Source organism: Ipomoea nil, unplaced genomic scaffold, assembly GCF_001879475.1.
Source record: "Ipomoea nil cultivar Tokyo-kokei standard unplaced genomic scaffold, Asagao_1.1 scaffold2704, whole genome shotgun sequence".
NCBI lineage: Eukaryota > Viridiplantae > Streptophyta > Magnoliopsida > Solanales > Convolvulaceae > Ipomoea > Ipomoea nil.
In genome coordinates this window covers 2599855-2623916 of record NW_017619132.1, presented here as the reverse complement: position 1 = coordinate 2623916, position 24062 = coordinate 2599855, and the positions used below count along the sequence as shown (strand labels likewise).

At 37.9% G+C, this 24062-nt stretch overlaps 6 protein-coding genes across 10 annotated transcripts; 3 read left to right on the top strand and 3 right to left on the bottom strand.

Annotated features, from left to right (window-relative positions):
* Positions 1-61: 61 nt before the first annotated feature.
* Positions 62-1420, top strand: LOC109155673 (pentatricopeptide repeat-containing protein At4g02750-like). The gene has a single exon (XM_019303295.1). It carries the CDS (start codon positions 62-64, stop codon positions 1418-1420), a length of 1359 nt encoding a protein of 452 aa, XP_019158840.1.
* Positions 1421-2637: 1217 nt separating this feature from the next.
* Positions 2638-13912, top strand: LOC109155863 (pentatricopeptide repeat-containing protein At2g20710, mitochondrial-like). Of its 5 annotated transcripts, none has more exons than XM_019303543.1 (4): positions 2638-2885; positions 11041-11148; positions 12303-13482; positions 13813-13912. In XM_019303543.1, exons 1-3 carry the CDS (start codon positions 2796-2798, stop codon positions 13476-13478), a joined length of 1374 nt encoding a protein of 457 aa, XP_019159088.1. In that variant the 5' UTR covers positions 2638-2795; the 3' UTR covers positions 13479-13482; positions 13813-13912. The 5 variants fall into 5 exon arrangements, with proteins under 5 accessions (XP_019159088.1, XP_019159084.1, XP_019159086.1 ...); XM_019303539.1 differs by having other exon boundaries at positions 2792-2973; positions 10832-11148; XM_019303541.1 differs by having other exon boundaries at positions 2792-2973; positions 10832-11148; positions 12303-13490; positions 13813-13880.
* On the bottom strand, positions 3486-9699 carry LOC109155861. Its single transcript, XM_019303537.1, has 2 exons — positions 9588-9699; positions 3486-5649 (listed from the first exon to the last, which is right to left on the bottom strand). The coding sequence occupies exons 1-2, from the start codon at positions 9653-9655 to the stop codon at positions 4161-4163; spliced, it is 1557 nt and encodes a 518-aa protein (XP_019159082.1). The 5' UTR covers positions 9656-9699; the 3' UTR covers positions 3486-4160.
* On the bottom strand, positions 13544-14676 carry LOC109155870. The gene is made up of 2 exons (XM_019303550.1): positions 14087-14676; positions 13544-13974 (listed from the first exon to the last, which is right to left on the bottom strand). The coding sequence occupies exons 1-2, from the start codon at positions 14330-14332 to the stop codon at positions 13843-13845; spliced, it is 378 nt and encodes a 125-aa protein (XP_019159095.1). The 5' UTR covers positions 14333-14676; the 3' UTR covers positions 13544-13842.
* A 2546-nt stretch (positions 14677-17222) lies between these two features.
* Positions 17223-18295, bottom strand: LOC109155868 (riboflavin synthase). Its single transcript, XM_019303548.1, has one exon. It carries the CDS (start codon positions 18230-18232, stop codon positions 17387-17389), a length of 846 nt encoding a protein of 281 aa, XP_019159093.1. The 5' UTR covers positions 18233-18295; the 3' UTR covers positions 17223-17386.
* A 1385-nt stretch (positions 18296-19680) lies between these two features.
* Positions 19681-23183, top strand: LOC109156113 (basic salivary proline-rich protein 2-like). The gene is made up of 3 exons (XM_019303946.1): positions 19681-19984; positions 21185-21475; positions 21698-23183. Exons 1-3 carry the CDS (start codon positions 19829-19831, stop codon positions 22856-22858), a joined length of 1608 nt encoding a protein of 535 aa, XP_019159491.1. The 5' UTR covers positions 19681-19828; the 3' UTR covers positions 22859-23183.
* Positions 23184-24062: the final 879 nt, after the last annotated feature.

Genomic DNA, 24062 nt, shown 5'->3' with positions numbered 1-24062 from the left:
AGAAAATTTATATATATATATATATCCAGTAGTGAATAGTTCATATGCAGTTTGTACAGCAATGAATAAGCATTTAGTGAATTTGACAAAGCAAATATCAGCTTACGCCATGAAGGGGGACATGGGACGTGCAAGAGTACTGTTCGATGAAATGGGTCACAGAGACGCCGTTTCTTGGAATGTTATGATCAAGTCGTATATAGAAAATAACAGATTAGATGATGCAAGACAACTGTTCGACGAAATGCCTGAGAGAACCTCATATTCTTGGAATTCTATGATTATGGGTTACATAAAGGGCAGCAAGCTCTACACTGCATTGAAGCTCTTTACAGTTATGCCGGGGAAAGATGTTGTGAGTTGGACTGCTATCATCACCGGGATGTGCCGGGCATCGAGAGTTGAAGAGGCGTGGAGGTTGTTTAAGCAAATGCCAGAAGCTAATTCGATTTCTTGGTCCTCAATTGTGTCAGGGTTTCAGCAAAATGGATTTCCCCAGGAAAGTTTACATGTGTTCAAGGAAATGTTGGTGGCTGGATTCCACCCAACTTCTCATTCAATCACCAGTGTCTTAGCTGCCTGTACTGATTCGGCCTCGTTTTCCATGACCGAGCAGGCGTATTCCCAGCTCTACAAACGCGGGTTCAACACCAACACCCGCGTTGGGAATTCAGCGATTTCTATGTTCATCAAGACTGGCAGCTTTGAAAACGCGAGGCGTGTGTTTATGGAGCTAGATAAACCTGACACCGTCACCTGGAATTCTATGATCATGGGCTATGCACAGCATGGCCATGGCGTAGCAGCGATGGTTATGTTCCAACAGATGCAAAAAGCTCGGTTTTTGCCCGACAGAATCAGTTTTCTGGGAGTCCTTCATGGTTGCAGCCACTGTGGACTTGTACATGAAGGGAGACAATATTTTCATGCAATGCAGACTGACTATGGGATTTCACCAGGACCCGAGCATTTCGCAGGCCTGGTGGACCTTCTATCGCGGGTTGGAGAGCTTGAAGAGGCGAACGGGGTAATTCTGAACATGCCCTTTGATCCAACACCCATCTTTTGGAGGACACTGCTTAATGGTTGTAGGATTCATGGCAATCTGGATCTGGGAATTTATGTGGCAGATCAGATATTGAAACTTGAACCATATAATTCCAGTGCATGCTTGATGGTTATTGACATGTATGCTTTGGCTGGGAAATGGAAGGAGGTTGCAGAGATGAGGAGGCATATGGAGAGGGAAAGAGAAAGCAGAAAAGAGTTGGGTTATAGCCTAATTGATGTTAAGGGGAAGATTCATTTGTTTACAACAGGTGATGATTCTCATCCTCAGACAAATTGCATTTACCTAGTCATTGATTTGTTATCCTATGAAGTAGTTGAATGCTTCAATTGTGATGAAAACTTCAGCTAATTGTTGAATAGCCTTGATGGATTTAATTAACTCGGGTGGTCTGAATTATTAAACCCGATAAATTAATGATAATGAAATAGGCAAAACGATATGAAAACAAGTGTTATAGATTCTGAAAACCAAATGTTGTATTAATTTGTAGTTGCTAAGCTATTACAAAGAGAATGTAATGCTATTACAATGTTAGACTAGGACAATGATTGTGAATGTGTCTTAATGAGACAATTACAAAGTTATTTATACACAAGAAACCTCCTAACCGTCTCCCTAATACGGTGAGAACGGTTACAACCTCCTTCGACCGTGTGACCGGACCTATGGATTGACCGGCTGAGGCCTCATAGTCAAGCCCTCATGGCCAAGGCCTCGTAGTCGAGGCCCCATGGCATAGGGCGGTCCGGGTCAAGGACAGGGCTCAACCTCGAGACCTCGGGTCTGCTCGAGTCCTCCTTGTTCCGTCTTCTCGTGTCGATTTGCTCCATTTTTAATATATCCATTAAGCATATTTTTCTTTTAGAATAAAATTAACGGTAAGCCTCGTAATCTTCTATTGGTTTTGTTGAGGTTGACCCGACATAAACCCTAAGACTGTGCTTGATGGGAGAAATATGGGCTAATGCTCATTATTCCTGTTGGGCGGAGGTCGATAAAGGCAAAGTCTAGAACTCGATGGTTGGAGGATTATGAGGCGGATGCCATTAAAGGGTAAATATCAAGTCTAACACCAAACGTCTCAAAAATGTGATGACTATCTAAAAGAAAAAAAAAAAAAAAAAGTTACACATTTACTACTAGCTATTGTTTTTTTGGTGTGAGTGATAAACGCTCGATCCTAACAAGTGGTGTCTTATACCAGCGCTTCACCTTACAAAATAATCCATAGTCTATAGAATAATGATTTGTATGTATGCGGCAACGGCAGTGGCAGTGACAGTGTGGGAGCAATCTCTCAAAGTGAAGGGTTCTTTGTGCGCAATGAGCACGCAATGAGCAAATGTCTAGTTTCTGTGGTTCATGTTCAATTGAGTTACCATGATTTATATCCTTCCAAATGTTGACGAGGTGTGGGGGCCCTTGGGTTGGGGTTCAAGCATTTGGAAGAATGATTTGTATGTATGCGATAATGCCTAATCTGTTGGAATTGGGCCCAAATTTCATAAAATGGCCTGAATAAGGACACCATTTATTAAAAGGTTTTCACTTGCTTCGAAATCCCTCTTTCATCTCACCGTGTATCCCAGTATCCGAAGATGAAGAAGTTGCTATTTCAGTACAGTACTGCTTTTCCGAGCTCAATTTCGAAACGTATCTGGAATTCAAATAGCAAACCTAGGGTTTGAGCGTTTTATTCTTCTCCACAAAAAAGGAAAAAACTATGGATTTTTTTTTTCCTTCACCATCTCAGACGGATGACGCTCTGTTCGATCGGTTCAGGGTAGTGGAGAGGCATAGGGCTTCAATCGTTCCCATTAGCTCGGCCGATCAAGCTTGATAGTCTTCGATATATCATCAAAGGACTCCGTAAACATAGACGCTCCAAACATGCCCTCCAGGTTTTTCACTTTGCCCACTTTCATAAACTCTTGTTATTCAGTTCATCATTAACCCCACCCAAATTATCCAAATTTTCATTTACTGAATCAAAATACAATTTACTGAATTAATTGATACACACACACGCACAAGAAAAGTACTTACTGACTGTGCGTTTGGAGAAGGTAGAATTACTAGGTTGCATGCATTTAGAGAACCACTGGTGGAGGTTCTTAAATCAACACAACTGATTTATTTAATTACAAGAAAAAAAAAATCATATGGAAGAAGTAAAATGGAATTGATAAACAGTATGTATCAGACTGTAGAATTGCTAGGTTGCATGAATCAACTTATAAAGTTGAGGCCTGCATAGTACTGGAGAGAAGGAAAACTGGTTTGCCGATGAGATCTTGGAAAACCCAGCATTGTGTTAGTTAAATATTTCAAACGCAGAACTTGGAGTTTGTGGAACTTGAAGTCGGTTAAATCAGTTGGGAAGCTCAGAATTTTACCTCCGGTGATGTAAAGTGTCTCCAAAGCAGGAAGTTGATGAAGCCAAACCGGCCAATCCTTCTCAGGATAGCATCTCAGATCTAATTTGCTTAGATTTTGAAGAAGTTGTGGAGGAAATGTGACCTTAGGTTTCTCAAAGGAAGTCGTCCTCCATGTCAATGTTAGAACACGAAGGTGGTGAAAACAGTGGGTTGGAAGTGTGAGTTCCATGGATGCAGTGAAGATGACGCCCAACTTCCTTAATTTCCCAGCACTCTTAATTTTGAACCTCTTTGATATTTTCACACCCTTGAGCGTTCGGAGCAGCTTAAGCTTTTCGAGTACTGAACTCCATAGTCTGTCGTTCTGAGGAAGGAGGTAGCATTCTGATACATCAAAGTGAGTGAGTTTGGCAAGCGACACAATCTGTGGAGGAAGGTTTTCCAAACTGTAGCATGCCTTGAGGTCCAATGTTTGGAGGTTGCAGCATTCAGAAATAGCGGAAGGCAACTCACTAATCCCTGAAACTCCTCTGAGGCTCAGATATTTCAAATGCTTGGCTACTTGGAACAAGGCTTTCAAGAATCCAAGATTTTGAACATCAATGTGATGGATTGGCCTAGAGTCTTGCCACCTTCCCAAGTGAAAAGTGTGAAGGTTTTTTAATCTCCCAAACCATTTCTCCTCCAAATTTGGGTTATCTTGGTTGACATTAATGATTCCCAAATACCTTACCCCCTTCATAGTAGTATTCACCATCATCCCTTTTCTTCATGGGAGAGGGGAAATGCAGGGTGAGGTCGTGGTATGGGCTAAACATGTCGTCGTGTTTTTGCAACCACTCACAGTTCTTTCTTCTGTTGTAGAGCTCATCATCATGGCGCATGCAATCGTTTAAACAACTTCTCAAGGCCTCAAGTTGATGTTTTATAGTCGCATAGGTACCTTGCATCTCCTCTTGCAAATCACTTATTTCCTTACTAAGACTGCGTTGCTGAGGAAGAAGATTATCCGACCAAACACCAAACTCATCATAATATCTCTTCCTATTATCAATTATCCACTGACAGCGGCTCCTAAGATGACCCAACGTGATTACTTTCCGATCATCGTGCACCATAACAATCAAAATATCCAGTATATATATACAACCATGGCACAAGTCATCTAAAGCATCAGAGGTAACATAGTTGGTTTGCTGCTCACCATTCACCTCCGGGTCCCCTGATATATTAGAGGCCCCCATATCAATGGCACGATCCAGTTTATTTGCATAATAGATAGATTTAGCTTTTGCCCATTTTAACCTCTCTGCGACCATTTCTAACCTTTGAAAAGTACTTTCATCATCCAACACCATTTCAGTTTTACTGGTGATGGCGTGGTTGAGATCTTCTTCATTATTGCATAAGCATAGCCGCGCCCAAATCCCATCTTTCTTCTCCCTTCCGCCATAAAATTCGAAGAACTGGGCTTCTAAAGCAATTGAAACTAACATTCTTCGGATCCAAGGCTGCACTCTACAAGCACCTACTTTCCCGGCCATGTTACCTCCTTCATGATAGCATGGTTGTATGAACTCCTTACGGATAAGCTCCATGAAGTTTCCTTCCCCATCATCATCCTCGTCAGTGAGGAACCCTTCTGCCATCCACCAGTACACCAATGGCCTTTTCTTAATGACGAAATTCTCAGGAAACACCGAAAGACAGAGCAAGCACAGCTTCAGTTCGAGAGGAAGACGGTCGTAGCTCTTCTTAAGACTGGCGATCATAGGCGAAACCAAAAGGCTCTCTTCAACGCACAAATCAATGCATTGTCGGGTATTTGACAGCATTTTTACCTTTCCACGGGTTGACGTCGATGCCTCGGCCCCGATGGCCACTATTTTTTTATCTGGTGGCAGCTCGCCAAAATTAGAAGTCAACAACTTTATTTTATTTGTCTTCTTAACAATGATTCCCAACCATTCAGAAAGTAGCTGATTTATCTTTCTTGTAGCCACTTTCGAAATTTGATTACTTATTTCATCAAGTTCATCTTTTATGCCTTTTAGCCCTCCATGAAGGTGTTCTGCAATGAACCCAGGGTCGAGCCTATAAGCTGCCACCAAATATCTTACTGTGCTTATATTGGTTTCAATATTTATAACCAAAGGCTTCTCACTTCTCTCAACCATTGTATCTAGATACTGTACACTCCTGATCCAAATACACAACGCCAAAGTTAATACACACTCACATATGATAGACAATCGTTATATCGTGGACTAGGGTCTACAGTGCACTGTGAACCCAGGTCCAATACACAGAATTCATGTTCATAATGCACAGAATTCATGTTCATAATACACATAAACACGATATAATGAACATAAAGCACATAATTCATGTTCATAATGCACATCATTATATCGTGTTTATGTGTATGTGTATTATGAACATGATTTATGTGCATTATGAAGTCAAATATTGTGTATTAGATCAGGGTCAACAGCGCACTATGAACCTTGGTCCATGATATAATTTGCCTATGGCAGAGCCAAAGTTACATATGGATATTCATTTACATTAAGTTACATAGAGGACAAATAAGAAAGTAACATATATTACATTCATATGCAAGAAGTGGGTTACAATTTCAACTACAACAAATTGTGTTCAAACACCAGTCTGGCTGAGAAGCCATACATTGGGGAGAAAAGAGTGTCAATATGGATGTAGTTCAAGATTTTAAACACGGGAATACACACAAAAACAAAATGCTTAAAATTTAATAGTAGAGAGAAGTTTTCCTAAGCAGTACAAGAATTCTTAACGTCTACTACGCGAGAAATCTATGACATTTCTTTATTGTTGTTTACTACAAGAAAAAGGAGGAGGATGAAAGAATGGTATGGGTGAGCAAGGATCCACCAAATCCGCTCCAATACGCCAAATTCGTCAAATCACTCCCATCCAATTCTCATCCACTTAAAATGGATGCCTAGATGGGATGTGGATCCACTTAGTGGATTAGATGGAGATGTGACTTCTCAAAGTATGTTATATCCAATCCGCTATTGTTATATATATACACACGTGCACACCTAGTAGCTCACTATCGAGTGTCTTACGACCAGTATAACCTAAATATAAAGATATAATCATTTAAAGTTTTCTACACTTAGTCCAGGGTTTCAAGTCTCTCTTTTTCAATTGTCGTTTTTTACTTTCCCCCTTCTTCACTCTTCAAGTCAGATTTGTTTTTCTTCACTGTGTCACAATCACAAACTCAATAACATAAAGAATTGAAAATGAATGAAGAATTTATAATTTAAATTTGTTTGAGTTTTAAATTAATTATTTTTATTTTTATTTTTAAAATTGGATACTTTGTGTGTGAGTTTTTTTAAATGGACTTAGACGTGGCCATGGTCGGTTCAAGGTCGAACCCCAGTCCTGAATCAGCCCAGGAAAAAAAAACGGGCCTAGGCTTCACCAAGCCTAGGGTATATATTAGCATTTCTATATCAAAAGATTTAAGTAGTTTAATTGAAAAGAACTTTGATTATTAATTATGAGGTCAAGGTTCTAATCTCATTTCAAACAAAAATAAATAAATTTATAATTACTTTATATAAAAAGAAATAACTACAAAAATTTCGAGCCTGGTAGGCTCGGCACGGGACCGCCCCAGGTTATTCTGGGTTGATCCTGGTCTGTGCTAACCCTAGCCCGAGCCCAAGATTTGGTCACCTCTAATTAATTGGACATTTTTAAAATTGTGATTTTGATTTTTGAATACTTAAAATATCATATTATAATATACTTTATTTTTGCGAAATCCGTCATTAGCGAATTGAATTTGATTTGATTTGATTTGCACCTTTAGTGAATGTGGATGCGGATGAGATATTTCAAATCCACCTTTAAAATGGTGTTTCTCAAATCCACATTTTTCATCTCAAATTCATTCCAATTTGCTCTGCGCTCATCTCTAAGGAATGGTGTTTTTGGATGATCAATTTCAGGTTGGGAGTTGCCCAGTTGGCCATAGCCAAATTGGTTGGAAAATTTTGTTAAAAATCTTAGAGGTAAGATAACATGAGAAATAGAGAAGGAAATAGAAGAGCATGAATCCATAGATACCATTTGGATTGATGGTAGTGGAGAATCTCGCTTTTTAGTACTATAATATTTTTCTTTGATATTTAGTTTATCGAAAATATTTACAACATATTTCATATTAAATTATATATTATCTAACTTGTGTTTTGGGAGAAACAAATTAATTTTCAAATTTGTTCTTATATCTGCATTAGATTTTAACATATACTTGTGGTGAGGGGCTAAAATGGCCACTACGGAAACAATTCATGGACTAAATGTGGTCATCCTTATAACTAAAGGAATCAGTTCGTTAGGGCACAATTAAGGGACTAAAAAGATTATTTTTCCTCCATGAGTATGATATGTGCATATTAAACATGTCTCTATGTTGTACACATCATAATGCTTCATATACACACACTCGTTTTTAATTCTCTAAATTAATCTCATCTAATAAAAATCTATATTTTTTATGCACTAGATTGGTTTCATGTACTCATGGAAATGTTTATATATATATATATATATATATATATATATATATATATATATATATATATATATATATATATATATATATATATATATATATATATGGGTTCCCGTGCGGTTGCTAATGTGCGTGGTTTTCCTTCTTAAGGTGCGTTGTTTTCCTTCTTAAAGTGCGTGATTTGTATGTTTAAGGTGCGTGAGTTGTTGAAACTTAGGTGCGCCATTTTAAAACCTTAGATGCATGATTTGTGTTTTAAGGTGCGTGGTTTGTGTACTTAAGGTGCGTCGACCTAAAGCTTTAGGTCCGCGTGGTTTGTGTTCTTAAGGTGCTTTGTTTGTGTGTTTAAGGTGCTTTGTTTTAATGTTTAAGGTGCGTTAACCGCACCACTGCACGAGAAGTTATATATATATATATATATATATATATATATATATATAAAGGATCAGGTGCGGTAACAAGTTGCAGATGAAAGATGAGGGTTAATCTCAGCCCTTGATCTAGCCAAAATCAACAGTCTAGATTGAAGAAAATTTAAAAAAAAAAAAAAAAAACGCAGTGGTATTGTGACAATTTTGCATAAGTTCAAAAGTAAAGGTGTGTAGTTTTATAGCTTAAGATGCGTCACTTTTCTAGTTTAAGGCGCATCAGTTTAAAACTTAAGGTGTGTATATTTATTTAAAGCTTAAAGTGCGTCACTTTTCTAGTTTAAGGTGCATCGGTTTAAATCTATATTTTTTCTAAGTATTGCAACCCAAAGAGTTAATACCCCACCATTGAGGTTCGATCCTGTGACCTTCCCTCAAGGGACCACAGATGTGCCATTTGAGTACAATGTGCTTGGCAAGAGAAACATGAAAAAAATTGTAATATTATTATTAATCACCATTATGGGTTCAGCATTGGTCGAAAGTTTTAAGTTAAAAAAAAAAAAAAAAAAAAAAAAAAAAAAAAAAAAAAAAAAAAAAAAACACGGTCAATTTTGTAATATTACAAACTTGAAACTCTACTATATTTATAAACCTATCATCACCTATTTTCTTGTGACAAATTTTCTAACAATCTTTAACCGTTAATTTATAAAAATAGATGATGAGACTAATCCTCCACGTTTTATAAATGTGGGAGCATGCTCACGTCAGAACCTAATACGGAGTATAAATTAGATCACATGAGTTGAGGAGAACAACACTGAAGGAGTATGTAATTAATAAAAAGTTGAGTCCTTAATTATCCTAAGAAAAATACTTGATGTAATTTCAAAATCCTACTAAATTGAACAATCAAAGATGTGGAGTATAAAATGGGAGTACAAATTGAAAGAATATGTAGAATTACTCTTATCCTTTTTTTTGAAAGCTATCGGCTCTATTACATTGTAGTATCTGTTTATATACTTTCTCAAACTACTGAAACACAAAGAACCAATAAAGAACCAATAACGTCTCCATTGAGGCTCGAACTCATAATCTTTCAAATGGAAGTCCAACCCGGGTATTATTAGACCACATAGTCCTGGTGAATTACTCTTATCCTAATTTGTAAAATAAAGAGTTACCGTTCAATGTCAGATAACAGTCCGTTGAGTTCTGCAACCTTTCTCCACTTCTCGTCTCTGATGTCCATAGCTAAAGCAATATGAAAGTTGAACTAATTAATTTGAAGCAATACACGGTAAGTTGGATTAGAGGATTTCAGCAATACTGTATATATAATATTTGCTTATTTGTTTCTTAATGTGTACGCAATACTGTATATATAATATTTGCTTATTTGTTTCTTAATGTGTACGTATACTTAACTTCAAAAGGGTAAAAAAGAAGCCTTACAATTTTTTATTTTTTTAAATGAGAGGTTATCTCAATTAAACATAATCATGTTGAGTGGGGTACTATAAATATGTTAGATTGTAGTAGGGGTATAAATGAGCCAAGCCGCTTGTGAGTCATTCGCGAGAGGCTCGGTCAAAGCTTGGCTCGTTTACTTATCGAGCTCGAGCCGAGCTCACATATCTTATGCTCGTGGCTTGACGAGCCACTCGCGAGCCTTAATAATAATAATAATAATAATAATAATAATAATTTTATTATTATTATTATTATTTAAAATTAAAATTTTACTCCCTTCTAAGGTTTACCTTACTCCAGTACTCTCGCAGTCTCGCACTCCCGCCCTCATTCCCCCCAAGCCCTAACTCTGGAGTCTGGAAGATTGTCGACGACGACGACACGGAGATGAGATACAGAGACACTGGAAGACTGCCTGCCGACAATGACGAACTGACGAAGCTGCTGCAGTGTTGCCCAATAGTCGACTAGTCGAGACCGGACGAAGCTGATGCCGACGAACGGACAAAGCTACGCTGGTTCTCATCAAGCCCGAACTGTTCGAAAATTGTCGAGCTTGAGCTCGGCTTGACTCGTTTACACCCCTAGATTGTAGTTACCAAAAAATGATATTTAATTATAGAAAAAGGTCAAATAGGCAATTGAATTTTTACACTTTGTACAATTGAACCACCAAACAAAAAAAATGTGCAATTGAACATTAAATAAATAAAAGTTGTGCAAATAATATTTTTTTTTTACAGGTTACTTCTAAGTTTATGGTAAAATATGACATCATAATGATAAATTATAAATATATATATATATATATAATTTTTAAAAATTAAAAAATAATTTTTACATGCTAAAACAGATTTTATATTGGAATTGGGCCCAAATTACATAAAATGGCCTGAATAAAGCCCATTTATTTTCACCTGCTTCCCCCTCTTTCTTTCATGTCACCGCGTAATAGTGTATCTGAAGATGAAGAAGCTGCTCTTTCAGTACGTTACTCCTTTTCCGAGCTCAATTTCGAAATGTATCTGGAATTTCAACAGCAAACCTAGGGTTCTATTCTTCTCCAATGAAGCAAAAACCCTGGATTCGTTTTTTCCTCCACCAACGGATGACGCTCTGTTCGATCAACTCATTGCAGTGGAGAGGAACAGGGCTTCAATCGTCCCCATATTAGAGGAGTGGGTTGGGGAAGGTCACCCAATCAAGCTTGACAATCTTCGACATATCATCAAAGGACTCCGTAAACATAGACGCTCCAAACATGCCCTCCAGGTTTTTCACTTTGCCCATTTTTATTCAGTTAATCATTAACCCTGCCCAACTTAGCCAAATTTTCATTTGCCAAATCAAAATAAAATTTACTGAATTAAGTATTCGTTAATTGAAATTATATATATATATATATATATATATATATATATATAGAGAGAGAGAGAGAGAGAGAGAGAGAGAGAGAGAGAGAACCGATCAAGTAAAAACTTGGGACAGCTGTGAATTTGTGCACTGATAATGATTTTAAATTGCACATTTAGAATTTGTTGTAGGTATAGTTTTTGAAGGATATTTTTGAATAGCTTAACTTTTATGCATTATATTGGCCTTAGTTTTACGTGCACTTCAGGTTTGTTTGCATGTTAGCACATGAGCATGTGTTTTCACCTTATTTTATCATGTTTATAGATACATGAGTAGGGGTGTTACCCAGAGAGTTTTTGATAAATTGTTCGTGTTTGATAAGTATTCGTTTATATTCATTTATTAAAGTAAATAAACATAAATAAATAAAATTTAAAGTTTGTTTAATAAAAGTCTAAACATTTATATGGTCGTTTGCTAAGAGTCCATGAACAAGCTCGTTAGTGTTTGTTTAATAATGTTTGTGAACAAACTCATTAGTGTTCGTTTAATAATATCCATGAACAAGCGCGGTTAATGTTCGTCTAATAATGTTCACGAATATGTCCGTTTAGTGTTTGTTTAAGATTCTTCACAAACACACTCATTTAAATACAATTTATTTTATTTTATTTTATTTTTAAGATACTAGTATAGTACTTTAGTTTAACCTTTAAAAAAATTAATTCTGATTTTTTCAACGATCCTACCAGTCTACCACTGATGATTTATGAATTATCTTTTCCTAATTCTTACCACTTCTTCAGTCCTGCGGCGCTCTCATTCATTAGGTAGGTTTTGTTTTTGTCGTTTATTTGATCGTTGTTCTTGAACATAGACTATTTCATGCTCACAAACAAATTATGATCATGAACATGTACATGTGTTTGTTTGTTTAGCGTTCGTGAACATTAGAAAACAAGGAAAGACCTTAGCATTGCAAATATACTCAGCTGGCTTGAACTGATTCATCTCTTCTTCTTCAGAAACTACTGTTTTGGTGCCTGATTTCTCTTTCCATTTAACTGCAGATTTTTGAATGGATTGATGTGTCAAACCGCCTTCAACTATCGCCCAGGGATATTGCAGTACGAGTGGATCTTATACAAAAAACCCGTGGTCTGGAAGCGGCTGAGAAGTATTTTTATAGCATTCCCATCCATTTGAGAGCTGATAAGGTGTATGGTGCTCTTTTGAACTGCTATGCTCATAGAAAAGCGGTGGAAAAAGCAGAATGTGTCATGCAGAAGCTGAGAAAGGAGTTTGGTTATGTTCATTGTCTGGCGTTCACTGTTATGATGAATCTGTACTCCAAGGTGGGAAAATTTGAGGAGCTACACTCTCTAGCGCAAGAGATGGAAGAAACACGAGTCATTGTTGACAAATTCTTCTACACCATCCGTTTAAATGCATATGCAACTGCTCGTGATGTGGATGGGATGGAAATGCTTTTGAAGAAGATGGAGGCAGATCACGTGATGATTGCTGATTGGGTTGTTTGTTATACAATAGTTGCCAATGCGTACATTAGAGCTGGTGATTTTGATAAGGCTTTGGCAGCAGTGAAGAAATGTGAACATCTAACTAGGCGCCAGAGGACTGAGAGGGAATATGAGTGTCTACTTACTCTCTATGGTAGTATGGGAAGGAAAGGTGATGTGTACCGTATTTGGAATGAGTACAAGGGAGTGGGAAAATCACGGAATAGTGGTTATCTCTCTATGATTAGTGCACTAGAAAAGCTCGATGATCTTGATGCCATGGAGAAAATAGTGGAGGAATGGGAATCCCACAAGACATACTTTGACAAGCGAATCCCAAATTTCCTCGTATCTGTTTACTGCAAGAGGGGTAATTTGAAAAAAGCTGAGGCGATTGTAGAGAGAATCGTCGAGAGTGGGCAGAAAGCCAGAGCAGACACATGGAGTCGTATGGCATGTGGATATTGCGAAAACAAGCAGATGGATAAGGCAGTGCAAGCATTGAAGAAAACAATCTTAGCAGCTCATACACAAGCTAAACTTCCGCTGCGCCTATTGGCTTCTTGCCTGACATATTTGGAATCCAATGGAAATTATCAAGCAGCCGAGGATATCATAAAATTGCTTAAAAAGCGGGATATGGTCTCCGAAGAGTTTGAGCAGAGATTAGAAGATTACATCAGAAAGGGAAAAGCAGGGAAACTACGACAGCAGATTCATCCTTAACTCTGTAAGTCTGCAAAACTCATGCTTGCTGTTCAATAACCATACTAATATACTATAGCATTCACTGATCTCTAAGTAAATTTTCATTAATGTGAATGAGCTTAGAGCCTTGGAAATCACAACAAGCTGACGTGATATTTTGCTGACATACCAATTGCCCTTAGAGATTCTACGGTTACTTTGAACTAGTCCAAAAGAAAAAATCCCATCAAAAAAGCAAGATGAAAAAGGTAATGACCAACTTAAAGATAACAACAAAACCATACAGTTCTGATTCCTCCTCGTGAACTAATTAGGGAACTGTTCACTTCTTTTTTTTTTTTGGAAAAAATAGGACAGGTTCATCTGATGAATTGATGAAGCTTTATCTGTGAGCAGTGACCAGTGTCTCTATGAACCTCAATCCATCAAACCTCGGGGCAAACTTATCAGACCGGGGTGGCACTGCTGCTGTCGATGATGATTTTCCATTCTTCTTCCCGGTACCATCATCATTCTGATCAAATAATCCCCACCACCCAGTTACAATCCAATATTTACAAAAGAAAATATAGCATACGGAAAAGAATATAGCCTTGTCATTTAGGAGAGAAGTAGAGAAGTGTTACCGTGTGAAAGGTATGTGCTTTGGATGAAGCAGAGGAGAGAGCAGCGGCGGAGACTGCGGCCATGGAAGCTGCGGTGAGGCTTGTTTTCTTCATGTTTTTGGAAATTTCGGTTTTTTCTATAAGAACACAGTTTCTGTTTTGTTGGAGGAAGTGAGAGAAAGTGCAGTGGAAAGTGGGAAAATGGGGAGTTGGTATAGAAAGTAAGTCAATGTTTTTGAATTTATAAGCTGCAACCAACCCATTCATACGCCAAGTAGATATTCTAGTGGGGCTCGGGACAAAACTTATGGTGCTCTTAAGTCTCAATTATACTGTTTGAAGGAATAATTGGCAGAACAGTTGGTTGGGTAATCACAATATTTCAAGTTTGATTTTTTGTAGGAATTGTATATTGGTCTTTTTGGTTTAAGTCACAACCTGTACGGCTATACTGATTTACTTCTTTGTGATCCTTTGTCAGCTAGGGTCACAAGGCAAGTTTCACCTAGAGTGCATATTCAGATATAAAAACACTCCTCCTTGTCTCGTTAGAACGTCATTCCAATTTCTTGTAATAGCTTGACACAATTCATTAATACAAACGTTGTTTCCGTGACTAGTAATTCATTGTCTTTTCCATTTTATTACCTTTATATCTTTATTTTCTACTATTGTTGTATATTATTGGGTTATTTGAGTCGACCCCTCTCGTCAATGTAATTCATCAAATAGACTACTCAATAGAATATATTTCTTTGTGCTCTAGAATGATCTCATTTATAATTATATATTGTTTGGATGCATACTCTAATTGCTTGAAAATTATAGTGATATTGATAAAGTTTATGGATAAAAGATTATTAAGCTATTACAAAAGACATGCGACATTTACTAAATTAAGAACATGGTACTCTGTTGTTTCCGGAGACCAGCCAGGGGTGTTTGACAGCGACAATTTTCTGCGCACATCGTCGAGGAATTGATATCTTCCTTGACAAAATTTGATAATTAAATTTATATTGATGGATGATATGTTATTTTACATTAGGACAATCGGTTTCTCTCCAAAAAGTCATTTAGACAAATTAAAATGATCTACCATTCTAACCATATAAATAGATCGTTTCAATCTCATTGTCACGACTCTAATCTCACCCACGGTGGGCAACATAATTGGTGTTTGCTAATGACAGATGCGTTGAAGATATGGGTTTTGAAGTGAAGAGTCAAAATGGTGGAGCAATGGATTAAGAAATGGCGCATTCAAATCAAATGAAAAGCAAAGAATTTTGTTTGTGTATGGGTTAAAAGAGTGTAAACAAAAGCAGGCATATATGAATATGAAAGAGAGGTGTGATGATAAAATGATAAGAATAAAGGCGCCGACAGAGATGATCTATCACAGAGAGTGCTGCCACTTTCATCGCTTCCAAAGCATCACTCCAAAATATCATAGGTTTAAAATAATATTAAATTTTACTATGGTCTTATTTGGTTAACAGCTTATCCGCCAATTTTTGATTAATTTAACCATCTTTAGCGATTTGACGCTAAAAGAAGCCGTTTGGTAATCAGCGGTTTGAAATAAGGTTTGGAGCAGTAAATTTTTAACGGATTTGACCATCTTTAACAATTTGACTTGGTCAAACCGCTAAAAGAAGCCGTTTGGTAATCAGCGGTTTGAAATCAGGTTTGGAGCAGCAATTTGGCTTCAAATCGCTGATTTTGCAGCGTTTCCCCTTGGTATGTTAATCTTACTTGATCTGTCTAATTGTAGTATAAATACACTTTGGAATTGAGGATATACCCTAATGTTGAATGAAATAAACTCACTTTTTGAGTGTGGTGACAATTCTTATCCACTCCTTCCCTATTGTTTGAATGAAATAAATTCACTTTTTTAGTATGGTGACATTATTAACATCCAAGTTTTTCTGTTTTTTTAGTGAGACAAACAATGATGTCATGACTAACATTTTTGTCCAATTTTAGAAGGGACTAATTAATCCAGTTTCTAAAAGTTGCACACCAAGCTTATCAATTCTTGAAGTCCAGAGGAAATTATAGAACTGTCAACACTGAAGAAAGAGAGAAACTACAGAAGTTTTCCCAGATTGTAAAAACTACAGAAACTTTGCAGCATGCTTTGTGTCCACTACTTGAACCCACTAACATCAAATCCCCAAGGAGAATCCAAAGTGCTTTCCTGCAACATTTCTTATTGAAACGTTAGGTATCCCAGCTTAAACTAAACTAATTCTGAGCTCCCAGAGCCCGTGGAGGAAGTAAATTGCGAGTAGCCCCATCAGGTCAAGGTCTCACAATGACACCTAGGTTTCCATGGGATTCGAACCCCTACACTGTTACTGGAGCGAGATTTTAAGGTGATTGGTCGAACTAACTGAGCTAGCCCCGTGGACTGACAGTCCAGTCCAATCTCAGTAGAGTATAAAGGGTGACAGTCTCATCTCAAATAGGAAGCTTTTTGGCAACACTACAAGATTTGCAGCAATGGATACAATATTGGGCAACCAAAGAAAGTGGCTTTCTTTGGTTGGAGAAACTGAGATTATTCTTTTCTATGTTTATTCATCATAATTTTAAAAAATGGAATATCACTCATTACCCTTTACCAAAAAATAAAAGATTTCCACTCAATTCAGAACATTCTCAGCATCTCAGCCAAGACCTTTGAATCATTCTTCTTCTTTTAACTAATTTATCTCAATTTAATATAAAGGCTAATGGCACAATCAATCCCAAACACATATCTATAACTTATGTTGTTGAGTATTAGTGCTCTGAGCTAAACAACTTCCTGAAATAAAGAACTAAAAATAACACCTTTATCTGGAACTTGATAACCACAATTTTATAAGTTCAACTTCTCTTACTGGCCTTCTTGATTTGAGCCAGTCAGCTATGAGCAATCTAGACTGGTTTAACTCATTATGATCCTTTGCGGACTAGGTTTATAAGGCTAGATTTTACTCATTGCATACTCAAGTAGTGGATGTGGGTCCCCCCGTAACCCAAAAAAATAACACCTTTATCAAGATGATTGAGCCAGTCAGCTATGAACAATCTAGACGAGTTTAACTCATTATGATCCTTTGACTAGGATCGTAAGGCAGGATTTTACTCATTGCATACTAAGTAGTGGATGCGGGTTTCCCCCCGTAACCAAAAAGATTACACCTTTATCAAGATCATGCTCAAACATGTTGACAATCAAAATCAAATAACATTTTATTCAACATTTAAGATCACTGGGAGAAGATAGAAAATGGAGCAACACTGAAAGGGGCTACCTGTTTCAGCTCAAGCAGATTTGATGGAATCTACAAACCCACTGCTAAGCAACCTTTCTACATACTTCCCCAGTATATCCACCTCCAAGTTCACCTTCTGCCCCATCTTCTTCAATGGAATCACCACTTTCTGTTGCGTGTAAGCCACCAGCATGAAGTTGAAGCACTCATCGTCAAACACGTCCACCACAGTCAAGCTTGTCCCGTCGACGGCGATGAAGCCTTTGGGCACAATGTACTTTAGCAGCTCCTTCGTCGTCTTCACCTTCACCCACAATGAATCCCCTTCTGGGTCGAGCCCCACGATCACGCCGGTGCCGTCCACGTGGCCCTGCACGAAGTGGCCGCCCATTCTTGAACTGGGCGTCAGTGCCCTCTCCAAATTGACCGGAGATCCCTGCTCCAATTCACTCAGAGAGGTCTTTCGCAGGGTCTCCGGGGCCAACCCGACCGTGAATTCCGACAATTGGGTGTCGAATTCCGTGACGGTTAAACAAGTTCCGTTGACGGCGATGCTGTCGCCGAGATGGACGCCGTCAAGAACGGTTTTTGCGCCGATTTTCAGGGTGAAACTTTCGGGATCTTCGTACCCGATGTGTCGGACTTCGCCCATCTCTTCGACTATGCCGGTGAAGAGGGATTTGATCGGGAGGGGTCCGGAGTAAAGTAGGTAGGGTTTCCGGGGCTGGGTGAATCGGAGGGAAAGGGGATGATGGGGTTTGAGAGAGTGAATAGAAATGGGTTTCTTGAGAGTGAGCGAGGGACGCCATTGTTGGGTTTGAAGGTTGAGTATTGGTGAAGCTCTGAGGGGTTTTGAGGATGAAGAAGACAGTGAGGAGATGGAAAGGGCCGCCATTTTCTGTCAATTGCCTTGCTCAGTTGCTCAGAGTCTGAGATTAAATCTGTTATAATCATAGATAAAAACAAAGAAAATTATGTATTTGACACCATAAATCACACTTAATATGGTATGTTAATCAATCAATCGTCAAATGTTCACCGGTTCGATTCTTGCAACTAGGGTAGTTGAATTGTGAAAAAATAATCATTTTATTTATGTTACAAAATATTCTATATGTAGCAAATAGGCTAAAAGTGACACCTCATAAATGTCAAATATCAAAGATGATTGATTCTTAAAACTAAGGACAAAATTTTTTTAAAATATTATATTTGTGAAAAGGACTTAAATTAATTCGTGTACCGAACAATCCAATTAGATGCAAATAAACAAATTTATGTTAAAATATAACTTAACATGAAATGTTAGGTAAGACAATATTCATGTTAACAAATGATGATTACATTCTTATAAATAATTATATAATTCTACATTTCTACCATCATTAATAACCGATAGTCAAACATATACAAAATTATATACATGTATTGTACATTAAAAAAAATACAATAAATTATAATTTTTATAGAGAAAATAATAGAATCGGACATATATCGCACAATCGAGCATATATATAGTCATAGGCTCATAGCCAATATCTTCATGGTAAAACTGCCTCAAGAATTTCAAGGGATTAATCGTCTACCACTTAATCTCACGTGCAGTGCAACGAGATAGTGTAATATGAACTATACCAAGAGTAAAAGGATGATCATACTTAAACCTTCTACGTGCCATCATTATAAGTTATTGTAAGTGAAACCATTATTTATGTTACAATCTTATTGTCACCAGACCCTATTTAACTTGCATCACATTAATATGAAAAATATTATTACAACAACGTCACTGGAGAACCTGATCTCAACCTATATATATATATATATATATATATATATATATATATATATATATATATATATATATATAAATTTATTTCCAAATAAAACTTATTGGCACGCTTAATCATATAATTTTTTTGACTATGATTGTCATTTTATTTAAAACTAATAGATGATAAGTAGGTAACATTAACCATTTAACTGTATCCCTCTATAATAAGCAACATCATCATATCTCAAATTGAATAGAGACTGAACTCGATCAACACGATTGATGCCGAATAAAACTCAACCATTATTGAAATTAATTATTCCTACAACATGTTAAAATATACACGATATCTTTTTCAGACATTATAAAAATTTTCTGACATATTTTTTTATATAGGAGTGAGGAAAACGATGATTATGGTCGGTGAGGTCTATCCTGAAGGCTCATCTTTCTTTGCCTATCTTAATACAAATCCATGATTCTCGCTATAAAATAATAATATAATAATTTACGAATTTTTGTAAACAAATGAAAAATACGCACGTATACGTATGTGTACAGTATTCAACAACGTACAATGAATCCTTCTTCTACGCTTTGCAGTCGAAGCTAAGCAAACTACAAATACTTCTCCTCCGCTGACGAAAATTCCAATTGATCTCTCTACAAAGCCGCTCGCCCGCAACTTCTCAGAAACCGGTAGCTTCTCGATTCGCAATGGCATCTGGATCGTCTGGCCTGCCCAATAATTCTGCCTCCAAGGTGTTTGATTTCGCTTCCGATGATATCCTTTGCTCCTACGAAGACTACGGCAATCAGGAGAAGTCTGCCCGGAGCCACTCTGATCCCGCGGTTGCTTCCAATTCTGCCAAGGTAATCTCTCTATTTTTTGGGGGAGATATTGTTGTTTTTATGCTAGGGTTGTGGGATTAGTGGGTAAAGTTTGGGGGAATTTCCTGCTGGGTTTTGCTGAAAATTGCTGCATTTGTGGAGTTTTTGTGTGCTTTATGTTTCGTATTTTTAGTTTTGGGATTGTATAAAGATGGTAGTTGTTTGGTTATGCTTTGGCTCCTCGCAATCAAGGAGATGGAGAGGAAACCCGCAAGGGAATGACATAGAGTGTATAGTTTAGAGCAGGAAACACCAAAAGAATGGTTTTTTTTTTTTTCTTTAATCCGTGAGGTTCATCAATATGCATATCCTAATGCTACAGAGATAATCTTTTGTGAAAGCAAGGTAGCAAAAAAGGGGTGAGAAGTAAGACCTAGTATAATATGTTTGAGTTTCTATGCTTGTATAGTTCTATTTCAGGAAGACAGAGGAATATCAGCTGTTATTAATAAAACTAGGGATGTATTGAGTTAAAGACAATGTTAAGAAGATTTTGCAGTGTGAAGGGAGCTGCAACTGCATTTTGTGGGAGGAAAATGCTGGGGCCTGGTGGGCACTATCCAGTATCCACATAGAATTCTGGCTAAGGAATATTATCCCTCTATTGGTCCGTTGTGTTTTCTTGGTTTTCTGTTCTAGCAAAGGTTCAATTAGAACCCCACTAACCATGATGCCTTACCAGATGCTTGAGATTCTGTCCATATTTTTCTAAACATGTCATAATATAAACTATGAGCCTATTTTGTTAAGGCAAGTTTTTGAAATTCCATAAGTCATTCTATGATCAATATGTGCTTTCAGATAGTTATTCAGATAAGTTATCCAGTTTATACTCTGTGCCATACTGAATATTTTAATTCTACTAGAAATTATCATGAAGTGATTATGTTATGAGTTATGACATCTTTTTTATATTACTAAGCTTTATATCTGTGCTATTTACCTGTAAAATGATGCCAAATTGCCAATATCATCCAATGTTGAATGTATTCTGTCATAGAAAGTTTCATGATGAGTGTTACAAGTGATGAACTCTAAAGAGATTGGATATGTAACATTGATTTTGCTTTTGCATTTGACAAATTGACTGCGCTCTTGAGGTATTTGTGGGGTTGAGGGGTTAAAGATGTAGGAATTTGAGGGATCAAATTTAATCTCAGTTCCAAACTTTGTATTGAGCAGGAGTTCCACAAAAGCAGAATGACGAGATCATCTATGATGCCTACTTCGGCTTACATTCCCCCCGAAGATTCTTCATTTAATCAAGATGTTATTGATGCTGTTGAGAAGAGTATGAAGAAGTATGCGGACAATCTCATGCGTTTCCTCGAGGGGCTTAGTTCACGCCTATCTCAGTTGGAATTATATTGTTACAATCTTGATAAATCCATTGGAGAAATGCGTTCTGATTTGGTTCATGATCATGGAGAAACAGATTCCAAACTCAAATCTCTTGAGAAACATCTCCAGGAGGTGAGTTTTTAATCCTATATGCATATGAATATTTAATATGGTAGTCTCATCTCTTACTGTATGTTGGAGATAACAACATAATAACTGCTGTTCTTCACTTTTCCTTGGTGGAACTGGTATTTCCAGAAATTTTCTAATGCTTTAATGTCTTTGTTGGCAACTGATTTCATTGCATTGATACAAACTTAACACTGATTGGCTTGTTATTTTCCTGCTTCGAAGGTCCACAGGTCTGTACAAATCCTGAGAGATAAGCAAGAACTTGCTGATGCCCAGAAGGAACTGGCGAAGCTTCAGCTTGCACAAAAGGAATCGGGTTCAGCTAACAATTCTCAGCAGAATGAGGAGAGAGCGTCTCAACCTGCTTCCGATACCAAAAGGAGTGATAGCCCTTGTGAATTGCACGGGCAGCAACTGGCACTTGCATTGCCGCACCAAGTAGCACCACCGCAAACTTCACATACTACCAGACATATGGAGCAGCCACAACAGCCATCCGTCCCGCCAATTCCATCCCAAGTTATTACGCAATCACAGGGATACTATCTGTCACCGACCCAGATGCCGCTGTCTCAAGGTCAATACATGCCATCTGAGTCTCAGTACCGGACTCCCCAAATGCAAGAAGTTGCTAGGCTGCCACCACAACCTGCACAAGCTCAACTAAATCAGACCACGCCGGTTCAACCGGGACTTCCATATCAGCAGCCGTGGTTGCCGCAGTTACCTCAGCAGACCCAACAACCACAGCCACAACAACCATCTATGCAACCACAGGCTAGACCATCATCATCTGCTGTTTATCCCCCTTATCTGCCCAGTCAACCAAATCCTACTTCCGAGATGGTTCCAAATAACATGTCAATGCAAGTGCCTTTCTCTGGAATGACTCAAACAGTCGCTAGCCGCCCCGAGGGAATGCCGTATGGTAGCGGTGTTGCCAGCAGGCCAGTTCAGCCGCAGGCACCCGGTCAGCATCTCAAGCCTGCATTTTGTGCCCCCGGGGATGGCTACGGGGTAAGTGGACCACACCCATCGTTTGCCCCCGGAAATGCTTATGTAATGTATGACAGTGAAGGACCGAGGGGTCATCCACCCCAACAACCTATCTTCCCCCAAGGCGCTTATCCTCCATCCAGCTTCTCTCTCGCAAATCCACCACAGCCTGCCAACACTAATGTAATGGTTCGTCCACCACAAGGCATGCGCAACCCCCCTCCCTACAACGAGCTGGTTGAGAAACTGGCAAGCATGGGTTACAGGGTGGATCACATTATTAACGTGATCCAGAGGATGGAGGAGAGCGGTCAGCCTGTTGATTTCAACGCTGTGCTCGATCGACTAAACGGACATTCCTCCGGAGGCTCTCAGAAAGGATGGTAAAGGTGAGTAACCATCTGAACCTATCTAGTTGTCTGGATTGGTTCTCGCAGAGATCGAGACACTCGCTCAATCGTCTTAGCCCATCATCGTTGTGATCTATCTATGCACGACATGGGTTGACTATACATCGCATTAAATTAAATTCTCTATGAATGTGATTGGAATTCGGTATATATTTGATCAAGAGATGCACAGTATTATTTGTCTGTCATCTCTTTCCCAGCTTTCTTACATAGTTGTTTACATGGTTGTAACCTTAACTGCTGTGTTTTTCTGCAAGCAGAAACCTTGTTGGATATCTATTGCATTTGACCTTTATTTTGTCTCAGTGACCAAATTATGATTCGGAGTACTAAACTATGAATCCTGGTTTCATCTCAAACAAAATTATAACAGTATAAAACATGGGATTAAATTCGGATAAATATAAAATGATGTTAGATGAACCTGAAGTGAAATAGCAAATGCCTATATAATAAGAACCTGTTGAATACATCATTAATAGTGGTTGCGCTTATCAACTATGGACAGTCTAGACTGATTTATTTTGTTCATAAAGGCAAAATTTCTTCATTTTAAGGCCTTACACCTCGGGCTGACGGGATAGTGGATGGCGGTCATGAATAGTACTTGAGCTTATCAATTATATTAATGCAGTGACTCATTAGGTTGAAGTATCGGTGTCTGGTGCCCACAAAGAGTTCACTACATGTAGATGTGACTGTTAGGGCTTGATTTTGTGTCTTTATTCACAATCTATTACTTATGAACCAACTGAGTTGTCCGTACGAGTTATAAGACAGACTTCAAGATGATAACATATGCATACTTTATAGCCCCACAAGAAAAATCATCTACCAGAAAAAGATAACCGTAGTGGTGGGGCGTGACATCAACCTAACAGAACTTTCAGAATAAGAAAAGCATAAAAGTATAAAACTGGTTCAACCAAACGCGTACTTGTTGAATACCTGAAATCCATCCACAAGTAAATATGGATGTAATTTACAGAAAATATACGAAGTCCTGAAAAGGTGCGTCATGTTTGCGCGTGTTTGGTTTTCCTGAAAGCTGAAAGAGTAGGCCAACAACCCCTATCCGCCGTATAATTAATGGGTGCCATATTATGTCAAATCTCAAGAATGGCTAATTTTCAAAGTCAAGTAATCTTAATCTTAACTAAGGCATATTGCATTTGATATAA